The sequence below is a fragment of the Vulpes vulpes genome, chromosome 2 (genome assembly GCF_048418805.1).
Source record: "Vulpes vulpes isolate BD-2025 chromosome 2, VulVul3, whole genome shotgun sequence".
Classification (NCBI taxonomy): domain Eukaryota; kingdom Metazoa; phylum Chordata; class Mammalia; order Carnivora; family Canidae; genus Vulpes; species Vulpes vulpes.
The window spans coordinates 51,845,744-51,870,274 of NC_132781.1; the positions used below are offsets into that span (position 1 = coordinate 51,845,744).

Sequence of the window (24,531 nt, forward strand, 5' to 3'; positions counted from 1 at the left end):
AAACCAGCAAATGGAAGGAAGACCAGAGTACATAGAGGTGTACTCATGAACCCTTGACCTTGACATTGAACTGTGTTGTCCATTTCTTGGAAGTATGTGTATAAATGTGAACCAAAATAGGAAAACTGGGCTATTTATTTTCTTGTTTACAGCCATGTGTTCAACCCATCATGAATGCTGCTTGCTTATCTGACGTCAGTATTTCTTTCATTTTAGGATTCGGGGTGGAGATCAGCTATTTGCCCAGATTATTGTCCTAACATGTATGAAGAGATGGAAACATTAGCCAGTGTGCTTCAATCAGATATTGGTCAAGACATGCGTGTTCATAACAGCACGTTTCTGTGGTTCATCCCTTTTGTTCAGTCCCTAATGGATCTTAAGGATTTGGGTATGGCTTACATAGTAGAGGTTATTCATCATCTGCATTCCGAAGTCAAAGATGTCCTCAACCAAACAGATGCCGTATGTGACAAAGTTACTGAATTTTTTCTTCTGATTTTGGTGTCTGTGATTGAGCTGCATAGAAATAAAAAATGTTTGCATTTGCTGTGGATTAGTTCCCAGCAGTGGGTAGAAGCCGTTGTAAAATGTGCCAAACTTCCTACTACGGCATTCACAAGGAATTCTGAGAAATCATCTGGAAATTGCTCCAAGGGAACAGCAATGATCTCATCTCTGTCTTTGCATTCAATGCCGTCAAATTCTGTACAGCTGGCTTGTGTGCAGTTGATTAGAAGTCTCCTTAAAGAAGGTTATCAGCTTGGGCAGCAAACTCTATGTAAGCGATTCTGGGATAAGCTCAACTTATTTCTGCGTGGAAATTTATCTCTAGGTTGGCAGTTGACTACTCAGGAGACCCATGAATTACAAGCTTGTTTAAAGCAAATTATTAGAAACATTAAAGTCAAAGTACCTCAATGTAGCAATTTTGTGGATCTGAGTCCTACATGTAAAAGCTCTCCTGTATCTTACAATAAAGAAGAAAGTGAACAAATAGAGAGGAAGTCTAAAAAAGACCTTTTCTGTCTGGAAAACTCCAGTCCAACATTTCCTAAAGAATCAGTAAAAGCTGAGATGTATCAAATGCAAGAGAACATACTGATTAAAGCAAGTAACACCGTAGAAGAGGATAATGAACAAAATTACATAAAAGATTTGAAGCTAGAAGATCTCTCAGCTGAGTCATGCATAAAGCAGAGTAGTAAAAGCCTTTTCACTGAAAGAGCTCAAGATCAAGTTTGCATAAAGCAGAGTAGTAAAAGCCTTTTCACTGAAAGAGCTCAAGATCAAGTTAAAATAAGTACAGGGAAGCTGAAGTCTGTGAAAGAGAATTGTACTTCAAGAAGTGTACTGCAGAATTTTACTTCAAGAAATGGTCCAGAAGGGGCATGTGACGGAGGAATAATAACACATTTGTTGACCGATTCTAGCACCGATTCTCTGGAGAAGATGTCCACATCAAATGAGGATTTCTCTTTCAAGGATGATGTTCTTGGCAAAACCTCAAAAACAAAAATTAAGTCACAGAAAGATGAAATCTGTGCTAAGTTATCACATGTAATAAAGAAGCAACACAGGAAAAGTACTTTTATCAATAATATTGGTAACTTAGAGGAAAACCTGACTGTATCTAATGTTGACAATTTCTATTCAAGGAAAGATTCAGGCGATCAGAAAGGGGATAGCTTCATGCACAGTCTCTCTTTAGACCCTAATGGCATTCTAGATGATAAAAATGGGGAACAAAAATCTCAAAAGAGTCTATTGCTGAAAAAGAAACAGTTAAAGAGTGAAGAGTTTGATATCTTCTCTTACCATGAAAACAGCTATCAAATACAGGAATGTCATACTGATGATAAAGATTTGGTCTCATTTACAGAAATGACCAATACTTTTGTGAAGAAAACTTCTCCCTTCAAAGATCCTGTGACTATTCTTGAGTCAAGAGATAAGGAAATTAGCAAGAGTACCAGTCCGGTATCTTCTCACTTGAGAGAACGCATTACTGGCCTCAGTCCTCAGTCTGACACCTTAACAGATTCTCAGATAGACAGAGACCTCCACAAGTTATCTTTAATAGCTCAAGCCAGTGTTATTAAGTTCCCATCAGATTCAACTCAAAAAAGCTCCTCCCAGCTACGAAGAAAAGTAAAAGACAGAAGTTTCCTGGCCAACCAGAATAATACTGGCGAAGCCTGTTGGGGCCAGGTTATCATTATTTCAGATTCTGATGATGATGAAGAAGAAGAAGAAGAAGGAATTCTGGGTTTTGAGAAACCTATAAAACAAGATAAAATAGGCATCAAGAAAGAATATCTGGAGCAGCATACTTCAATAGCTAGTACGAATGTGGAAAAGAAGCTAATGAAGGAAGAGGAGACCCTTCTGCAGTTTGAGGAATCAGATTCTCAGTTTTTTGAGTTTGAAAGTCCATGTGAAGTGTTTTCAGTTTGGCAAGATCAGGAACCCGACAAGAATTCAGTTCAAGAGGGTGAAAAAAATTCACGTTCGACTGACATAGCTGATCTCATGAATGATTGGGGTTATGAGACAGATTATGTATCTGAAGAGGTTATTAAGAAAGTAGCAGAGGGCATTGAAAAACACACAGAACCACAGAGTAGTACTGTTGGGGAATTTTGTAAAATTGAAGTAAAAAAACGTAAGAGAAAACGATTTGAGAAACCTATGGCTGAAGATCCTGTACGGCCTTCATCATCTGAGAGAAATGAGGACCAGCCTGATATTCTTAATGGGAGAGGTCTGACTGAAAATGATTTAAAAAATAGGGACCTGAGGATGGCAAGTCCCAGTTCAAGTGCTCGTAGAGACAAAAACACTACAGTTTCACTAAAGAAGTCTTCTCCAAAGCTTCGTACTTATTCCAAACCCATTAGGAGAGTCCCACTTTCTAAAACTCCCAAGAAGACACATTCAGATACCAAAAAAGGACAGAGTAAAAATTCTAATTACATAAGTTGTAGAACAACTCCTGCTGTAGTTCCACCGAAGAAATTTCGCCAGTGCCCTGAACCAACTTCGACAGTTGAGAAACTTGGCCTGAAAAAGGCTCCTCGTAGGGCATTTGAGTTGTCCCAGCGATCTCTAGAGTATTTAGTTCAATTACGTGACCACGGCAAAACTGTTGGAGTGGTTGATACTAGAAAAAAGACAAAGTTAATTTCTCCTCAGACTCTCTCTGTCAGAAACAATAAGAAACTGCTGACCAGTCAGGATCTTCAGTTTCGAAGGCAGATGAGACCCAAATCACAACAAAATAAAAAAGGACTTTTGGATTATGAAAGTAAAGAGACTACAAGAGCAGGTCCTCGTCCAGCACAGAATTCTGACATACTTGTCCCAGAATCCGATAGCTCAGATTATAGTTCTAAAGGAGGAACTGAGGTGGTTGCTAACAACACTGGGAAACAATTAATAAAGCGTGTGTCTTCGGAACCAGAACCCATAGAAACAAAATATGCCTCTCGAGTGACTGATGATACTTGTCTTTTGAACCAGTGTGCCTCTGTTGTGTTAAATGGAAGAATACCAACAAATGAAGTCATTGTCTCTGCATCAGCGGACCCCTTAGCTGGAGGTGACCCAACAATACATCATTTAGAGTTGGCAACTTTGAAAGAGGGAGAGCCTGAATACAACAGTGATCCAGAAGATGAGAATATATTTCTAACCCAGCACCACCCTGAAGATATGGATTTATGTTCACAGATGGAGAATGGTAATGAGAAACTCATTGAAATAGTTCATAGAAGAGATACAGCTCAGGTGGAAGAAGATTCTGTAGGTCAGCCTCAGTTGGCATCGTGGAGTAGCACAAAATGTAAGTACAAAGATTGTGTTGAAACCCCGGAAAACCAGGGTGAATACTGCTCAAAACACTGTGAAGCTAAAGCAGCAGATGAAGATGTATTTCGTAAACCTGCCTTGCCTCTTTCTGCATCTAAGCCTTCGAGACCTTCCACTGCTAAGATTTTTAGCTCCAGCAGCACCTCACGAATTGCTAGTCTTTCCAAGTCTTTGGAGAGTTCCTCGGGGCTTCCACCAGCTCTAAAAAATAAGTCAAATGGGGGACAGGCTATTTTGAAAGCCCCACAGCCAACCTCTCTATTGTCTCCAAAGGCAGTGGGCGAAGTGAAGAGTCTGTGCAATGTTCTTCATCCTCAGACTCCAAATAATTCCAACAGGCAGAGTTACAAACTGACATTTGGTGAAAACAAATCTTTCTCAGCTTCCTCTCCAGTAAACATTCTCTTGTCATCACAGTCCATTTCTGACACCTTTGTCAAAGAGATCTTAAAATGGAAGTATGAAATGTTCGTCAACTTTGATCAGTGCGGGCCCCCAGCAAGCCTTTGTCAGTCCATCTCAAGACCTGTGCCTGTCAGATTTCAAGATTGTGGAGATTATTTTAATGTTTTCTTCCCTTTGATGATATTGAATACTTTTGAAACCGTAAGTATATGTTAATTGTACACCTGCCCAGACTTTGAAGTTCCTTCCTTTTTTTAATTTCAGTAGTAAGTAGAGTATTGTTAAAATAACTGCCCTCATTTTGATTTAGATGTAGCTCTTAGATTACATGTTGAATGGGCATTTTTGCCAGATGTCGTCCTAGACGCCGATGATGCAGAGAAGCACTCTTAACCTCTGCCCTTCTGGAGCTTCTAGGCACAATTCAGAGTGCTAATGAACCAAGTCCAGAGGTAGCATGGGAGTGTTTTCTGATACAGAGGGAAGGGAAGACTTCTCAAAGGAGATAGTCTTTCTTTTGCATTTTTTTTTTAAAGATTTTATTCATGAGAGAGGCAGAGACACAGAGGGAGAAGCAGGCTCCATGCAAGAAGTCCGACATGGGACTTGATCCCAGGATCCCGGGATCACGCCCTGAGCCAAAGGCAGACGCTTTAACCACTGAGCCACCCAGGCGTCCCTGCATTTATTTATAAAGTAATAGAGACCTTTACTGAAGTTTTCTTGAGGAAGTGGCCCTGAATAACACAAAGCAGTAAATCCTAAATTTCCCTTTATGTATCTGTCTTCCCAGCTGCTTACTCATCTTAGCAATTGCTCTCTCCCTTTAACTGCCTCCCCTACTTCATTGTATCCCATTCTACTACTTCTGTCTTCCTTACTCCTCCTGACTGGGATTGCCCCACATAAAATGCAAGATTCCCAGTTAAATTTGAACCTCAGAAAAGCAGCTAATAAATCTTCAGCGTAAGTGTCCAACTGCATTTTGAAAGATGGTTTTGCTATTCTCAAAGTTGGCTAGGGATCAGAAGTTAGATTTTTACTTTTTCAAGTTATTTTAAAAAAATAACCTGAGTGTGTAACAACCTGAGATTCTTAAAAACCAAGAACACTGAGGTAAATATTTATGTATTCATTTACCTGCAAGATAGTCGGGTGCCTGATAGGTGCCAAGTTTTATTACAGGCCTGGGGAGTAAAGTGGTAAACGTGGCAGACAAGGCCTCTGCCTTCTGGATGTGATCGTTCCAGGTCAGGAGAAGGGCTCTTGTGTGATCCAGCACAAAAAGGACAGGGCACTGCTGACGGGAATGTCTGACAGCCTCTGCAAGGAGTAGTATTTACACTGAGATCAGAGTAAATAGAAGGAATCAACCATGGGAAGCATATTCCAGGCAGAGTGAATGCAGACACTAAGGTGAGGTCAAGCTTAGTGTGTTGAAGGAAAGAAAAGGAAATGTATTGCAGGAAGGGGCAAGTATACTACATAAGGTCATCAAAGAAGTCGTGAATATTTGTTATAAAATTTTAATCAAAACATCCTTAAGGGATCCCCGGGTGGCGCAGCGGTTTAGCGCCTGCCTTTGGCCCAGGGCGCGATCCTGGAGACCCGGGATCGAATCCCACGTCGGGCTCCCGGTGCATGGAGCCTGCTTCTCCCTCTGCCTGTGTCTCTGCCTCTCTCTCTCTCTATGTGTGTGTGACTATCATAAAAAAAAAAAAAAAAAAATCCTTAAAATGGGACTTCTATTCAATTTATGCCCCCAATTTTAGCCATTGTTTTAAAAAGACTTACTTTAATAGCATTTCAAAAGCATTAGAAACAACTATTCAATAAAGGATCTTTAATATCTCCATAAAATATCTCCAACAAAGTGAAATATTGATTTAGTATTAGAATTATTTTCTTCCCATAGAAAATTTCTTGGCTCAGTAAACAGCATATGTAGTTAAATAAGTTGGGAAAAATAAGTTTTATTCATTATGAAGCTTAGTAATTTTTATTGTTGCTGGAAAGCACTAACTCACTGAGAAGCTATTCACAGCCCTTATATTTGGGACAAATGTATTTTTTTATTTCTTGTTCCCTGAGTTAAGAGGTAATCCTACAAATCTCTATAAGGTTTCTTCCTTTCAGGACATTTTTGTAACTCTAGCTTTTTCAAAACAGAATAGGCACAAGTTCCATTTATACATAAAGGTTTTTATTTTTTTAAATTTATTTGAAAGAGCACGAGAAGGGGCAGAGGGAGAGAGAAGCAGACTTCTCAAGGAGCAGGAAAGCCCAGTGGCTCTGAAGCTGGGCTCAATTCCAGGACCCCGAGATTGTGACCTGAGGTGAAGACAGATATTTAACCGAGTGAGCCATCCAGGCACCCCTTATGTAAAGTTTAAAATAGTCGAATGCTTTTGTGAAAAATGGCAGGGCACCCCTTACCCCCTCGGTAACCAGTTTTTAATTATTAGTGGATCCTTATGATATTTACTTCCATATTTCTAAATAATAACACATCACTGTTGTGACTTCTTAATTTTTCAGTTTTAGGCATCTTCTTTTGCTACAGGTAGTACTTTTTCTTCTAGTCCTGTATTCTCACACAACTTTGCTGTTCCCTCATCCTCATTTTGGATTTGTCTTAGGATTTTTAGGTCAGTGTTTGTCATTTTGACTTTATAAACGTGCCTACAGCTAAGTCCTGTAAGTATGCTACTACTTTTCCTTTCCTTCCCAGCTCTTGGTTTTCTCTCGATTTACTGTCTGATTTTCTATATGCTTAATATAACTAAATTAGCTTCAGACTCTTTTGGATGTTTTAAATCTCTCATGATCAGGTACATGAGGTAATCTGAATTTCATATTCTTGGTTTATAATGGTTATCCTGAAGTACTCACGTTCTTCATCCTGGGGCTTGCATTATCCACCGAGCCACCCAGGGATCCCTGAGAATAAAATGTTTTAATAGTCACTTTGAAAAAGAAAAAGAAGCAGGGACACTCATCTTACATAAAGATATATTTCAAAGCATAGTAGTAGATAAGAGAGGGGCATGGGGGCAGACAGCTCACTGAAATGGAAGAGAGAGACCCTTTGGCTCCTGAGACCTAACTCTTCCCTGCATGTATGACAACTTAGGAGAAGACTAATAGGCCGCCACAAGTCAGCAGGGAAAAGATAGATAGTACTGGGAAAATTGGCCTACTCCAGAAAAAAATTAGCCTAGATCACTGCCTTACAGCACATAATTTCAATTAACACATATATTTGAAGGGTAGAATTACATAAGATAGAATAAACTATCAGAAAATACGTCAATTTAGGTGACTAAAATCTTAAAAACCCAAGACATCTTAACCACAAGATGAAAATACGGATTTTACTCTGTCAAAGTTAGGAAATTTTCAGTGAAGGGCCCCATATTCATAGTTAACAGATGGGAAGAAGAGTTAAAATATTCCAAAAGTGACAAGAGACAGAATATTTAAGAAGCTTTTGGAAATCAAAAAATACAGGGAATATAATAGAAGATGGATAAAAAATACAATTAGTCCACAGAAGAGAAGACTAAATGGTAACTACATGAAGAAGGAAAGTATGTGAAAGTAACTAACAGGGTGGTGAGCCAAAGTTTGTGACCCCTGCTCGCTTCTTAGTCTCACATGGGGTTTAATCACCAGGAGAACATTCCCGTGCCCCCTCCATAGGGATCTGTAGGTCTTAGGATGTTATTTCCAGGATTGTTTATGGAATTGGAACCAGTTAGGATGGATGAGTAAAATAGGAATTCCAACTGCCATCAGTAGCAAAAGATTCAAGGATTGATTGGGGAAAAAAAAAACCTCGTACCTACTAGGATGCATTTTAATAGCTTTATTGAGGGACACCTGGGTGACTCAGTAGTTGAGCATCTGCCTTTGGCCCAGGGCGTGACCCTGGAGTCCTCGGATCGAGTACGGCATCAGGCTCCTTGCATGGAGCCTGCTTCTGTCTCTGCCTGTGTCTCTGCCTCTCTCTCTTCGTGTCTCTCATGAATAAATAAAATCTTAAAAAAATAATAGCTTTATTGAGGTATAATTTGCGTACTGTGAAATTCACCCTTTTAAACTATACAAATGAATAATTTTGAGTAAATTCAGTTTTGTAGCCATCACCATAATCCAAGTTTTAGACATTTCCAGTAGCACTAAAACCATCCCTTGAGCCCATTTTCAGCCATGCCCATTCTGCAGCCCACCCCCTGGCAGACATGAATCTACTTTGTGACTCTGCAGATTTGCTGTTTCTGGATATATCTAATAGATAAAATGATAAAAAATGTGACCTTTTGCATTTGGCTCCTTTTACTTAGCATGATATTGAGGGTCATCCATATTGTTCAGGCCTTTTTATTGCCAAATAATACTTCATTGTATGGATAATATTATGTATGTTTTTCTAGTCACAGTTGATGAACAAAACATGGATTGTTTCCAGGTTTTAGCAGTCAGGAATGATTCTATGAACATAGAATAGAATGTACCTTTGAAGGTGATTGTTCAGACTTGCCATACTGTAGGGCACTCTGGATGTGGAAGTAAGTGATGCAGACTGTACCTGTGTTGGACCAGAATCTGACCTCACTAGCAAATAACACAAATCTAGTGCTCTGCCACATAATTAATTGCTGGAGAATCTTGGTTGGTTAACCATTGTGCAGAAGCAGCTTACCACAAGTAGTCTTTGGTAATAAGTCTCATCATTGATGAAAGTCAATTGTAGTTTTAAGTACTCAATAACTAAACTGTTAACATTTAGATAAAGCACATAATTAAGCCCAAAAAGTAATTTCTGTTAGGTGGATTTTCTTTTTTAATTGAAACCTGAAGAAAAAAAAAAAAAAAAAAAAAAAGAAACCTGAAAGCACTTACTTACACAAGTAGTTTACTTTATAAACTTGGGGTTGTCCTCTTTATTTTTTAGAAGATCCTCAAGGGCGCTTCTGAGTTTGAGGTTTTAGGAAAGGATTGGGAGATAAGTGCAGGGAGTTTTAGAAACTGGATGGCTAATGTAACACATTGATTAGAATTTGTGACAGACCTAGCTAGGTCCTGTGGACTTGTGAAATGGCCTGGCTGGGAAGTAGCATCATCTCAGCTATCGGCTGTCCGATAGTCCTTTAGGCTTTACTGGAAATGCTTGATAGCTACACTGCATTCCCACCAGTAATGAGAGTTCCCATTGCTCCATGTCCTCTTCAGCATTTGGTGGTGTCAGTGTTTTGGATTTTGGCTATTCTAATAGACATTTAGTGGCATCCTCATTTTAATTTTCATTCTGGATTTTAGACATTTTTTTCCATTGTTTACTTGCCATTGTGTATCTTCTTTTGTGAGGTGTCTCTTCAGGTCTTTTGCCCAGTTTTAAGTGATTTTCTTATTGTTGAGTTCTCTGTTTTAAGGGTTCTTTATAAATTTCGATAATACTCCTTTATCAGATGTATCTTTTGCAAATATTTTCTCCTAAGTCTATGGTTTCTCTTATTCTCTTGACAGTGTCTTTCCAGAGCAGAAAATTTTAATTTTAACAAAGTCCAGCTTATCAATTTTTTCTTTCATGAAATATGCCTTTGGTGTTATATCTGAAAACTTGTCACCATACCCATAATGTTTAGGTTTTCTCCTGTGTTATCTTCTAGAAGTTTTATAGCTTTGCATTTTACATTAGATCTATGATTATTTTTGAGATAGTTTTTGAGAAAAGTGTAATGTCTGTGTCTACCTTTATTTTTGTGGATGTGGATGTCCAGTCGTTCACCATTTGTTGACAGAGACCATCTTTGCTCCATTGCCAAAGATCAGTTGACTGGAGTCAGATCATTTATGGAAGTCTATTTCTGTGCTCTCTGTTCTGTTGCATTGATCTACTGTTCTTTCATCAGTACTACATGTCTTGATTACTGTAGCTTTATGGTAAATCTTGAAATTGGGTCTTCTGACTTTATTCTTCAATATTGGGTTAGCTACTCTGGGTCATTTGTCTCTCCATATAAACTTTAGAATTCAGTTTTTTGATAACTTACTGGGATTTTTATTGGGATTGCATTGAATTTACAGATCAAATTGGGAAGAATTTTTTACATTTTGACAATATTGACTCTTTTTATCCATGAACTTGGAATATCTCTCCATTTATTGAGTTCTTTGAGATTTTTCATCAGAGTTTTGTGGGGTTTTTTCATATAACTCTGACATGTATTTTGTTAGATTTATACTTAATTTCATTTTAGGGAGTACTAATGTAAATTGTTATATATTGCAAGCTCCACTTATTACTAGTATATATGGAGTATTCTTGTATTTTACCTTATATTCTGCAACCTTACTAGTCTATTGATCATATAGATTACATTAACTGATTTTCAAATCTTGAACCAGTGTTACGTACCTGGATTGATCCCACTTGGTTGCTGTGATGTATAATTTTTTTTTATGTTGTTGGATTCCATTTGCTAATATTTTGGTGGGGATTTTTACTTCTATGTTAGTGAGAGATATGAGCTATAGTTTTCTTTTCCTGTAATGTCTGTCTGGTTTTAGTATTAGGGTAATGCTGGCCTCATAGAATGAGTTAGGAAATATTATTCTGCTTCTGTATTCTGGAAGAGATCGTAGAAAATTGGTATAATTTCTTCCTCAAAAATTTGGTAGAATTCACCAGTGAATTCAGCTGTACTAGGTGTTTTTTGTTTGGGAAGATTCTTTTTTTATTGATTCTATTCTGGATGTGGCCCTATTCATGTTGCCTGTTTCTTTTCTTTTCTTTCCTTTTTTTTTTTTTTTTTTTTTTTTTTTTTAAGATTTTGTTTATGAGAGACAGAGACACAAGCAGAGGGAGAAGCAGGCCCCACGCAGGGAGCCCAATGTGGGACTCGTTCCCTGGTCCCCAGAATCAGGCCCTGGGCTGAAAGTAGGCGCTAAACCCCTGAGCCACCCAGGGTCCCCCCCTTTTTTTTTTTTATGTTGTCTGTTTCTTGTGTGGATTTTGACAGATTGTTTCTTTCCAGGAATGTGTCCATTTTACCTACGTTATCTGATTTGTGGTCATAGGGCTATTCTTAATATTCCTTTGTTATCTTTTTCATACCTGTGAGATCTATAGTCCTATCTCCTCTTTCATTGCTGATGTTGGATTTTTTTTTTTTTTTTTTTTTTTTTTTTTTTTTAAGATTCATGAGAAACACAGAGAGAGGCAGAGATACAGGCAGAGGGAGAAGCAGGGAGCCCGATGCAGGACTCAATCCCGGGACCCCGGGACCACGCCCCGGGCCGGAGGCTTGTGCTAAACTGCTGAGCCACCCAGGTGTCCCATGGAAATTTGTATCTTGTTTTTTTCTTGGCCTGGCTAGAAGGCTCATCACTTTTATGATCTTTTCAAAGAACTAGCTTTTGGTTTCATTGATCTTATTGATTTCCTATTTTCAATTTCATTGATTTCTCCAATTTTTATTATTTCTCTTTTCTGCTTGCTTTAGATTTAATTTGCTTACTTTTTCTAGTTTCCTAAGGTGGAATCCTAGATTACTGATTTTAAATCTTCTTTTCGAACTTATGCATTCAGTGTGGATTAATTTCCCTCTAAGCGCTGCTTTTGCTACATCTCAAGAATCTTCATAACTAAAAAAAAAAAAAAAAAAAAAAAAGGGATCCCTGGGTGGCGCAGCGGTTTGGCGCCTGCCTTTGGCCCAGGGCGCGATCCTGGAGACTCGGGATCGAATCCCACATCAGGCTCCCGGTGCATGGAGCCTGCTTCTCCCTCCGCCTGTGTCTCTACCTCTCTCTCTCTCTGTGACTATCATAAAAAAAAAAAAAAAAAAAAATCTTCATAACTTGTATTTTTTTAAGGTTTTATTTGTTTATTTGAGAGAGACCGAGACAGCATGAGCTGGGGGGGAGGGGCAGTGGGAGAGGAAGAAGCAGGATCCCTGCTCAGTCCCAGGACCCTGAGATTATGACCTGAGCCAAAGGCAGATGCTTAACTAACTGAGCCACCTAGGTGCCCTTTATAAGTTGTATTTTTCATTTTCATTTACTTCAATATATTTTTAATTTTTTTCTTGAGATTTATTCTTTGACCATGTGTGTTTAATCTCCAAATATTTTGGGTTTTCCAGTTATCTTTTGTTGATTTCTGGTTTAATTCTGTTGTAGTCTAGAACAGACAGTGTGTGATTTATTCTTTTAAATTTGTTAAGGTGTGGATTTTGGCCCCAGATGTGGTCTGTTTTGCTGTGTGAGCTTGAAAAGAACATATAGTCTGCCTCTGTTAGTCTCCAGATGTCATTTATTTCTGGTTGATGGATGGTGCTTTTGAGTTGTGTCTTTCCTAATTTTCTGCCTGTTAGATCTGCTCATTTCTGATAGAAGAGTGTTAAAGTATTTATTTTTTTCTTTCAGTTCTGTGTTTTGCCTCACCTATTTTGATTCTGTGTTCTTAGGCACATATATATGAAGGCTTATTATGTCTTCTTGGAGTATTGATGCATTTATCTTGGAGTAGTGATTTATTTGTCAAGCACATGATATCCCTCTTATCCTTAATAACTTTCCTTGCTTAAGGTCTCCCCCCCCCCTTTTTTTTTTTAAGATTTTGTTTATTCATGAGTGGCAGAGAGAGAAGCAGGCTCCACGCAGGAAGTCCAATGTGGGACTCAATCCCGGCACTCCAGGATCATGCCCTGAGCCAAAGGCAGACACTTAACCACTAAGCCACCCAGGCGTCCCTTTTTTTTTTTTTTTTTTTTTAAAGAGAGCTCTGCTCTGTTGGAAATTAATATAGCTTCCCTCCCACCCGCCCTCCCTTCCTTCTTTCTTATTTAAAATGCTCTTTCTGTTGACTCTTAGAAAATGTAGATATGTTTTTTTTTAAAAAAATACTATCTGGGGCAGCCCTGGTGGCTTAGCGGTTTAGTGCCACCTTCAGCCCAGGGTGTGATCCTGGATGAATGAATAAATGAATAAATAAAATCTTTAAAAAAAAAAAAAGATTAAAAAAAAAAACCTACCTGGTCATTTACTAGCTGTATTGTTTTGGGCATGTTATTTCAACTGGAACTGGAATCTCCTAGCAGGTGGAGTTGTGTTAAATACACGTAGATTGCCTCATGTGATAACTATTCCCTTTCCTTTGATTAGTGTTAGTATGGTTTATCATTCTCTGTCCCTTTACTTCTTTTTTTTTTTAAGATTTATTTATTTGAGAGAGCGTGCCACAGCAGTGGGGGAGGGGGGAAGGGGGAGAGGAAGAGAGTCTTAAAAAGACTCTGCTGAGCACAGAGCCTTTCGTGGGTTCAGTCTCATGACCCTGAGATCATGACCTGAGCCAAAATCAAGAATCAGGACGCTTAACTGACTGACCTACCCATGCCCTTCCATCCTTTCACTTGAATCTGTAGTGTCTTTATATTTAAAGTAAGTTTCTTGTAGACAGCATATAGTTGGGTCTTGTTTTCTGATTCACTCTGACAATCTTTTATTTGGTATATTTAGATCATTGATGTTTAAGATGATTATTGATAAAAGTGGACTAATTTCTCCTGTATTTAACTGTTTATATGTTACCCTTGTTCTTTGTTCTTATTTTTGTCTTCCATGCTTTTTTCTGCCATCATGTTTTTTTTCTTTTTTTAGAGAGAGGAGGAGTGGAGAGGGGCAAAGACAGAGAGAATCTTTTTTTTTTTTTAAGATTTTTATTTATTCATGAGAGACAGAGAGGCAGAGACATAGACACAGGGAGAAGCAGGCTCCTCACAGGAGCCCTGAGCCAAAGGCACTCTACTGAGCTACCCAGGTGTCCTGAGAGAGAGATCTTAAGCAGGCTCCATGCCCAGCCCAAGGCAGGGCTCAGTCTCACCACCCCAAGTTCATGACCTGAACCAAAATCAAGAGTTGGACAGTTAACCAGCTGAGCCCTCGGACACCCCTCTGCCACTGTGGTCTTAACTGATCATTTTATATGATTCTATTTTCTCTTTCCCCTTAGCATATCATTTTTTATTTTTTTAGTGGTTGCCATAAAGCTTACAATACATATTTACAACTAATCTGAATCCACTTTCAGATAATACTTCATGGGTAGTGTGAGTACATTATAATAATAAAATATTACTGATTCTTCCATCCCTTTTATCATTGTTGGCATTCATTTCACTTATGTATAAACATACATATACACACCTAAGCAAATGTAATTGAATATATCATTGCTATTATTTTGAATATTAGATCAGTTAAGAAAAAGAAACATAAAGATTTTAATTTTACCTTCATTTATTCATTCTCTGATGCTCTTTGTTTCTGTAGATCCAAGTTTCTGACCGATATGATTTTCCTTCTCAAGATCTTTTTTCAACATTTCTGGCAAGATGGAATTTTTTTTTTTTTTTTTAAAGATTCTCTTTATTTACTTATGAGACACACAGAAAGAGAGGCGGAAACACAGGCAGAGGGAGGAGCAGGCTCCATGCCGGGAGCCCGACGTGGGACTCGATCCCGGGTCTCCAGGATTAGGCACTGGGCCGAAGGCAGCACTAAACCACTGAGCCACCTGGGCTGCCCATGAGCCACCCCAGCTGCCTGCAAGATGGATTTAATATGACAAATACCCTTAGTTTTTCTTTAGGAAAGTCTTTATCCTTTTAGAGAATAATTTCATTTTGTTCCAGATTTTAGGTTGGTGGTTTTTTTTCTCTCAACAACTTAAATATTTTGCTCCACTTCCTTCTTGCTTGCCTGGTTTCTGAGACGTTAGATGTAATTCTTGCTCTTATCTTTTCTCCTCTGTAGGCAAGATGTTTTTCTCTACTGACTTCTCTTATATTTTTTTCTTTATCTTCGATGTTTCAGATTCCTGAAGTAGGAGTATGATATGTGTATGTATAGTTTTTGACATTTATTCTGCTTGGTGTCTTCTGAGCTTCCTGGATCTGTGATTTGGTGTCAAATATTAATTTGGGGACACTTTCTGTCATGATTGCTTCAAATCTTGCTTCTGTTCCTTTCCCTCCCACTCCTGGTTGTCCCATTGCGTGGATGTTGAGTCTTTGGCACTTGCTCCATGTTCTTGGATATTATTTTTTCTCCCGTTTTTGTTCTCCTTGCCTTTCAGCTTTGGTAGTTTCTGTTCCTAGATTCTCAAACTCAGCAGTTCTTTCCTCAGCCTTGTCCAGTCTACTGATGAACCCACCAGAGGCATCCTTCATTTCTGTCAGTGTTTCTTGATCTGTATAGCATTTCTTTTTTACTCTTAGAATTTACATTATTGTCTATTCTCTCTCTCTCTTTTTTTAATAGAGTGAAGGAGAGGGCGAGAGAGTATTAAGCAGGCTCCATAGCCAGCTTAGAGCCCAAGGCAGGACTTGACCTCACGAGTCTGAGATCATGACATGAACCAAAATTAAGAGTCAGGCGTTTAACCAACTGAGCCACCCATGCACCCCCATTATCATCTCTTGTGTGCACTACTTTCTTCATTAAACTCTTAGTATATTAATTACAGTTTAATTTCCTGGTCTAATAATTCTAACATTCCTGCCATATCTGTCTCTGATTCTGATGCTTATTTATTCTCTGTTTTTGGCCTTTGAGTGTGCCTTACCATATTTATTGTAGGGTGGAAATGATGTAGGGAAAAGGAACAGCCAGCAGTAAGTGGACCTTTAGTAATGTCGTGGTTGGTTGTGGAGGAGGGGCATTGTTCTGTAAATCTGTGACAGGTTACTTGCAGTCTTTGGTGAGCTTTGGCTCCTGGACTGTGAACCATACACATGCTTATCAGTTCCCTCCACCACCTCAGGTGGGATAGGATGGCCAGAATGGGCTGTAGTTGGTTATTTCTCTTTCCTCAAGTAGTTTGACTCTGGTAATAAAAGAATTTCTCCAAGATCAAGCCTTGGTAAGATCAGAATGTTCTAGGGACGCCTGGGTGGCTTAGCAGTTGAGTGTCTGCCTTTGGTTCGGGGCATGGTCCTGGGGTTCCGGAATCGGGTCCCATATTGGGCTCTCTGCATGGAGCCTGTTTCTTCTCCCTCTTCTTATGTCTCTGCCTCTCTCTCTGTGTGTCTCATGAATAAATAAATAAAATCTTTAAAAAAAAAGATCAGAATGTTCTGGTATATTTCATACTGGTCTCTTTTCTTCTCCTTGTGCTGGAAGCATGAAGGGATTTTCTCTAGTACTCAGTGTAAGAGCTTGGAGGGGCTCCTTAGAGGTAGAACTAAGCAAACTGTGGGGTCCCCCTTATGACAGGGTCCCCCTAGATTTATTGTTGCTCAGAGCCATCCATATTGAGCCTCAAGCAGCTCATCTGTTCTAGTTCAGGGTTTCCTCTCTCCTGGCACTGACTGGTTGTTGATTTTTTTCAGCTTAATTTTTTACTTAATAGGATGAAATGGTGATTTCTAAGTTCCATATATGAACTGGAAACCAAAAGTCACAAATTTTCCATGTTTTTCCCACTTGGAATTTTAGGTTCTGGATTTTTTACTATTGCTTGTTTGGGGAAACTTCGCTGTTTAACATTGACTTGCCAGAATGTTTTTACTTTCTTAATATGCTTTTTGCTGTGTATATAGGTGGCACAGGAGTGGATCAGCTCTCCAAACAAAGAGAAATTCTATCAGTTGCATTTACGAAAATTTCCTGCTGATTATAAAAAATATTGGGAGTTTGTGGGTAAGTTCGTTCTTCTGTAATTTGAAATATATGGTAACTGGAGATATCTATTTGAGGAACTCTCAACCTCATTTAAATTTTCTGGGATCTAGGATTCCTAAGATCCTAGAAATTGTAATTTGTAATCTCTTACACAGAATGTTTAAAGTCTTAATTAATGATATTAATTAGTGGGACAGTTACAGATATAAAATTCATGGTTTTAACCATTCTGTAGTTAGAATACTACAGGCCAAAGTGGAAGCTGGACATGGAAGAGAAGGGTGAGTGAAGGGAACTTGACAAGACTATAATAGTGTTAATAGATTTTCTGAGTAAATCCTCCTGCTATCATCTACTCATTTCATCATTGGTCTGAAACACTTATCACACTTAGGCATTAGTTATAAATCAACCAAACATTCAGAATTCTTTAAAAAATTTTGCTTTCCCCACTCACCCCTAATCCATCCTACTCCATAGAATGACTTAAAATAAAAGGCATTTATTCTTTTGGGAAAGGTACTGTATGTACATTGTAGGACATTGAAATAATATTAGCCAGCAGAAAGATAAATACCACCAATTCCCACTATTCCAAGATAATCCTATGAAAATATTAGTATATATCTTACTGTGACACTGTCTACTCACCTATGTGAATTGTGTACATGTGAATGTAGTAGGGTCATTTTACCTATTTTATGACCTTTTTCATTCATTGAGCAAATATTTATTGACTTTATGGTACCTAATAGGATATAATCCTAGATGCTATGTATATAGCTGTGAAAACATAAGATTCTTGCTTTCAGAAGCTTATATTTGACTTAATTTTATTTAATATATTGTAAATGTCTCTCCAGCATTATTAAATAATTGTATTTAATATTTGTAATTCCATTGTAAGTTTATTCCACAGATCTGTTTAACCAGTGGTGTCTACTTAGACATGTACGTTGTTTATAGCTTTTCACTGTTACGAACACTGAGTAAACTTTGCTAGGTCAAACAGCGTGCACATTTTAAGACTTGATCATATTGCCTTTGCTTACCAAAAGGAATCTGTCTCACTTCTAACATGAAAATGTAAGAATGTAGATCTCCCTCATTTGCTAGTTTCAACTTTGTTTTCCAGTTTTATGTCTGAAAAATGTATCTCATCTGAGGTTGTACTTTCCTCCCTGAATCTTTTCTGCCCATGTATATTCTTAGGAGGAAATGGGGGTAATTGTTCTTGCCCTTTACCCCTTCTTTTAAAAAAAAAAAAAAAGGTGTTTGTTTTTTTTTTTATTTTGAGAGGGTGAGCATGGGGGGAGGGGCAGAGGTAAAAAGGAAGAAGGAGAGAAGCCGACTCCGCTCCTGCAGGGCTTGATCCCATGACCTGAGATTAGGACCTGAGCCAAAAACAGGAGTTGGTTGATACCAGGTGCCCTCCCAAGCCCTTTTTCTACTAAGGACCTTGTTTTCTTCTTAATGTGTATGTATTGTTGTAGTGTGCTTTTTGCAGTTTGTTATTCAGTTTCATGTGGAGATTTTGATTTTAAACACATGTTTAAAAATACCATATTTACTTCTTTATGGTTCTGACGTTGGTCCTAGAAAATGGATATTTTCATTCTTTTTTTTTTTTTAAAGGATTTTATTTATTTGAGAGAAAGAGAGAGAGCAGGGGGAGGAGGAGAAGGAGAAGCAGACTCCCCACTGAGCAGGGAGCCTGATGTGGGGCTTAATCTCAGGACTCTGGGATCATAACCTGAGCCAAAGGCAGACACTTAACTGATTGAGCTCCCCAGGTGCCCCACTTTCATATTTTCTTATAGTGGTTTTATATATATATATATATTTTTTTTTTTTTAAAGATTTTATTATTATTATTTTTAAAATATTTATTTATTTATTTATGATAGACGTAGAGAGAGAGGCAAAGACACAGGAGGAGGGAGAAGCAGGCTCCATGCCAGGAGCCCGACGCGGGACTCGATCCCGGGACTCCAGGATCACGCCCTGGGCCAAAGGCAGGCGCCAAACCGCTGAGCCACTCAGGGTCCCCTTAAGATTTTATTTATTCATGAGAGAGAGAGAGACAGAGACATAGGCAGAGGTTAGAAGCAGGCTCCATGCAGGGAGCCCAATTGTGGGACTCCCATCCTGGGCCTCTAGGATCACGCCCTGGCCCGAAGACAGGTACTCAACCACTGAGCCACCCAGGCGTCCCTATATTTCTTTTTAATATTAATATTTAAGTTATGAATTTATCTGGCATTATCTTGATCTTCTGTTAGAATCACATAATATCTATATCTGGCTTCTTTCGTTTAACACATTATGTAAGATTCATTAATTTTGTGTGTCATCATTATAGTAATATTTCAATATGTGAATTTGTCCTGATTTTACTGTGTGGTTTTTGGTTTTGTTCTGTTTTTATTATTTTACTGTTGATAGACATTTTTTTTTCAGTAGTTTTTGGCCTGTGTGTCAGATCCCCAAAGTTCAAGGACTTCCTAGGGCAACTCACAGGTATTAGCATATACTCATGCTCATGTGCCTATTATGTTGAGACTACGAAGCAGAATCAGCAAGGAGAGAAGCGCATGGTGTGAAGTATGGACAATACCAGGAGTAAGCCTCTTAAAGAGTCTTCTCCCAGTAGAATCAGTCCAGAAATGGATTGTCAGAATGTGTGGCATGCATACTGTTACCTCCTAGGGAAGCTTATTTGAAACTTAGTGCCCCAGCCACCCTCTCTGCCTGGCATAAATTCCTGACTTCCAGAAGGAAAGCAGGTATTTGGTATAGACCATATTCTTTTTGCAAACAGGCACAGCGAGGCATTCTCATCATCAAGCAATAATCCCGAGATCCAGGATCCCAGTGCTAAGGGCCAACCTCATAAGCAGACTTACCTTTCTGAGGATAGTATCCTCCGGCATGCTATGTTAAGTCTTACATAGCATTTTATGAGCAGTGCCACTGTGATATTCCTGTCTCAATGTTTGTGTGAGGGCATTTTTGTTGAGTCCTATATCTAGAGTGGTTTGTGAAGTCTCGGGGTATGTGTATGTTCAAGTTGACTAGGAAATGCCCAGTCCATTATACATTATACCCACCAGCAGTGTATGAGAAGTCCCATTGTTCGAGGTCTTCACCAGCACATTTGTATTGATTGTTGTGTTAGTTTCAGCTATTATGCCATGTTTGTATTGATGGCCTTTTGTGGTTTTATTTTGTCATATCCTTGTTATCAGTGAGGTTGAGCACCTTTTTTATATATTTAGTAGATACTTCAGTAATCTCTTTTGGGAAGTGCCTTTTCAAAGTTACTGTTAATTTTCTGTTATCTTTTTCTTATTGATTTGTAGTAGTTCCTTATATAATCTGGATGCATGCCATTCTCTCAATCTGACTTCCATTTTGATTCACTGATGTCTTTAAAAGTTTTATTTTTATTAAAAATTTCTTTTATGGATGTATGTATGCAATCTCTAATCCCAACCTGGGACTCAAATTCATGACCCCAAGATTAAAAGTTGCATGCTCCCCAAATGAGCCAACTAGGCACCCCTAGAATTTCTTATTTTTAACATAGTAAATGCATCTTTTTTTTTTTTTTTTTTTTTTACTGAAAACTCTGAGATCAAGACTGGAGCTGAGATCAATAGTCGGACGCTCCACCTACTGAGCCACTCAGGCACCGCTAATTTTTTTTTTTTTTTATGGTTAGTCTTTGCTTCATTTAGAAACCTTTCCCTGCTGCAGATCATAAATATATTATCTTAACATCTAGAACCAGGTGTCAGCAAATGACAACTTGCAGAACTACCCCATATCCTATTAGTGGACTGCCTTGGGGTATGATTTATACATTATTTTAAAGAATTTTGGAAAAAGTCTATGAATATGCAACAGACTTTATGTGTGGCTTGCAAAGAAAACATTTGACTCTTGACAAGAAGTTTGCAACCCTTTTCTAGATGATTCATTGTTTTGTCAACCTGGAATTTCTTTTTATGCATGAATGGGATGTATAGGGAACATGTTTCAGTTTTTTTTCCAAATGGAGTTGTGGTTTTCCTGGTGTTACTTATTGTTGAAAAGACCATTCTCGGGATCCCTGGGTGGCGCAGCAGTTTGGCGCCTGCCTTTGGCCCAGGGCGCGATCCTGGAGACCCGGGATCGAGTCCCACGTCGGGCTCCCGGTGCATGGAGCCTGCTTCTCCCTCTGCCTGTGTCTCTGCCTCTCTCTCTCTCTCTCTCTCTCTCTCTGTGATTATTATAAATAAATAAAAATTAAAAAAAAATTTTAAAAAAAGACCATTCTCTCAATGTTCTACAGTGCCATATTTGCCTAAATCTAGTATCCATTTAATTCATGGATTTTTTTCTGTACTGATTTCTTCTTGATTGGATCATTTGCCAACCCTTGTGCTGATATCACGTTGCCTAATTACTTAGTTCAGCTTTATAATGAGTTTTAGTGGCCACTGAACAGGTCCTCCTCCTTTGTTTTGCCTTAAGAGTGTCTTGGCTATTCTTGTTCCTTTGAGTTCCCATATAAATTTAAGAGGAAAAATTGGGGGAAATTGGGCAAGAATTAACATCTTCTCTCTTTTTTAAAAATTTTTTTTCACTTATATTATATTTTTAAAATATTTCATTTATTCATAGAGACAGAGAGAGAGAGAGAGAGAGAGAGAGAGAGGCAGAGACACAGGCAGAGGGAGAAGCAGGCTCCATGCAGGGAGCCTGATGTGGGACTCGATCCCGGAGATCCGGGATCACACCCTGGACTGAAGGAGGCACTAAACCTCTGAGCCACCCAGGCTGCCCTCTCTCTTTTTTTCTTAATATGAGAATTGCCATCTTTCTAATTAATTATTTTCTAATTCATGAATTCAGTTATTTTGGTTTATTTTCAATAATGTTTTATAGTTTACAGTGGGGAAGTTATTTTTTTTTTTAAGATTTTATTTATTTGAGAGAGCAAGAGCATGGGTGAGAGGGAAAGCGAATCTGAAGCAGACTCTGCACTGAGCACAGAGCCCAACGTGGGCCTCGATCTCACAATCTGGAGATCATGACCTGAGCTGAAACCAAGAGTCAAAAGCTTAAACAACTGAACCATCCAGGCACCTCTCATGATGGAGAGGTTTTACAGATCATCTTTGGTTTGATTTTGGGGCAAGCATCATTTGTAATTAGATTCAGTGAATATTTCTGGGAGATACAGACCTAAAATTTATAATAAGGTAACATTTTATTGCTAATATTGTAGTCGTTCCTTAATATCAGATAGCCAGTCAGTTTTCAAATTTCTAATTTCCTCATAAATAACAATTTTTTTAAAAGATTTATTTATTCATAGAGACACAGAGAGGCAGAAACACAGGCAGAGGGAGAAGCAGGCTCCATGCAGGGAGCCTGATGTGGGACTCAAACCCGGGTCTCCAGGATCACGCCCTGGACTGAAGGCGGCACTAAACCGCTGAGCCACTAGGGCTGCTCATAAATAACCATTTTTTCAGTCACTTTGAAACTGATGCTAGTTGATGTGTCTTTTTTTTTTTTTTAAGATTTTATTTATTTATTTATGAGAGACACAGAGAGAGGCAGAGACACAGGCAGAGGGAGAAGCAGACTCCACGCAGGGAGCCCGATGTGGGACTTGATCCCGGGACTCCAGGATCACACCCTGGGCCAAAGGCAGGCACTAAATCCTTGAGCCATCCAGGGATCCTGATGTGTCTTTTTTAACTACAATTTTTTCTTCCTATTTTTCCCCCCTTTGTAATTTGTTTATTGAAAAAGTTGAGGCGGTGAGCCTTTAGAATTACTGTCTGTACTCATTGATTTGTCCCCCTGGTGCTTGTTAGTATGTTTTTTGTCCTCTGCATTTCTTGTAAATTGATAATTGTATCTAGAGACAACCATCGATTCTAGTTTGATTTATTATTTTTGGCAAGACTATTTCATAGATAGTGTTATGTGCCTTTATCAGGATGTGTATCATCTCTAATTTCTCTTTTATTAGTATTTACAACTGTTGATGCTTAATGCCTAGGTTAATTTATTAAAGTTGTGAGGTGATGATACTGTTATTTGATCATTTATTTATTAGCTGCAATAATTCTATGAAGAAATTTCTCTGTATTATCTGGTTACTCTCTGGTATACTTTATATATAGAAAGGTAGAAAAGTACTTGACTCTTGACCAGTTTTTAAAATAATGAGTTAATTCACTGCAAGCACTGGTGTTGACCAAAGTGCTTTTTAAAAAAAATTTCATAAATGCATGGACTTAAATATACTTGTGTTTCTGTCTATTATAATTTAAACCCTTTAGGTAGGACCCTACAAGTTTTTGAGTGGCTGTCTGATATGACCGATATCCTCTATATTCTTTGATCCTGTATCTGAACTTGGCAATTCGCTAAGTAGCCTTAGCATCCTGTAGAAGAAAATGGTATTTCAATAATAATATAGTATGGGGTGTCTGGGTGGCTTAGTTGGTTAAGCATCTGTCTTCTCAGATCATGATACTTGGGTCCTGGGATAAAGCCCTACATCAGGCTCGCTGCTCAGCGAGGAGTCTGTTCCCTCTGCCCCTCCACCCCCTGCTCATGCTTCTCTCCCTCTCTCTCAGAAAAATAAAATCTTCCAAAAAAAAAAAACAAAACAAAACAGTATAATAATACACTATATGTATTACGTGTAGACATAAGAATACAGAAAGGTTGGGAAAAAAAGATTGGAGAAGGACACTTATGCAAATTGCACTAAAAGAAGATGTGTTTAGGGGTGTTTCAGTCGGTTGGGCATCCTACTCTTGATGTCAGCTCAGGTCATGGTGTCAGGGTTGTGGAGTCCAGCCCCATTCAAGGCTCCATGCTCAGTGGGGAGTCACCCACATGTGCACATACTTTCTCTTTTTCTCTCCTCTAAAATAAATAAAATCTTAAAGACATGTTTAGCTCTGTTAATATCAGACTAAATAGACTAAGACAGAAAATACTACCAAAGAAAGATCTTTTCATAATAATTTTAGTTCAGCAGAAGAGATGACAATTCTTAATGTATATATATATATATACATAATAAAATATATAAAGAAGTATCAGATAGAATTAGAATATACTTTTTACTCATATATGAGGCTTTGAACCATTAAATTACCAAAAGTGAATTAAAAAAAAAAAAAACATGAGACAAAATAGAAGTAAATGAACCTGATTATATATTACATGTATTACCTTTTGTTTTAGTTGAAATCTTCTATTTTTTTTTTCTCATTTTAAAATTTCTTTTATCTTTTTTTAGTTTGGAAATTATACCTCAATTTATAAATCTTTAGCTATTTAAAACAGGTTAAAACTTATATGCATCCTTGATTATCAAAGTCTGTAGTTTTATTTTTTAAGTTTTAAGGTTTTTTTTAAGTTTTTTTTTTTTTTTTTTTTTTTTTAACTATTGATTCATGAGAGAGACACAGAGGCAGAGATATTGGCAGAGGAAGAAGCAGGGTCCCCAGGGGAGCCTGATGTGGGACTTGATCCCAGAACCCTGGGATC

At 38.2% G+C, this 24,531-nt stretch overlaps 1 protein-coding gene across 10 annotated transcripts in view; it reads left to right on the forward strand.

Moving 5' to 3' along the window:
* The window catches only part of SETX (senataxin), an 81,512-nt gene that overhangs the window by 23,607 nt on the left and 33,374 nt on the right, over positions 1-24,531 (forward strand). For all 10 annotated transcript variants that reach the window (XR_011999800.1, XR_011999801.1, XM_026009552.2 and 7 more), the window contains 2 exons: positions 217-4,476; positions 16,881-16,980. Coding sequence is in view for 8 of the 10 variants with exons in the window: in XM_026009552.2 (XP_025865337.2) it covers positions 217-4,476; positions 16,881-16,980 (4,360 nt within the window). In the remaining 2 variants the exon portion in view is untranslated. The remainder of the gene's footprint in view (positions 1-216; positions 4,477-16,880; positions 16,981-24,531) is intronic.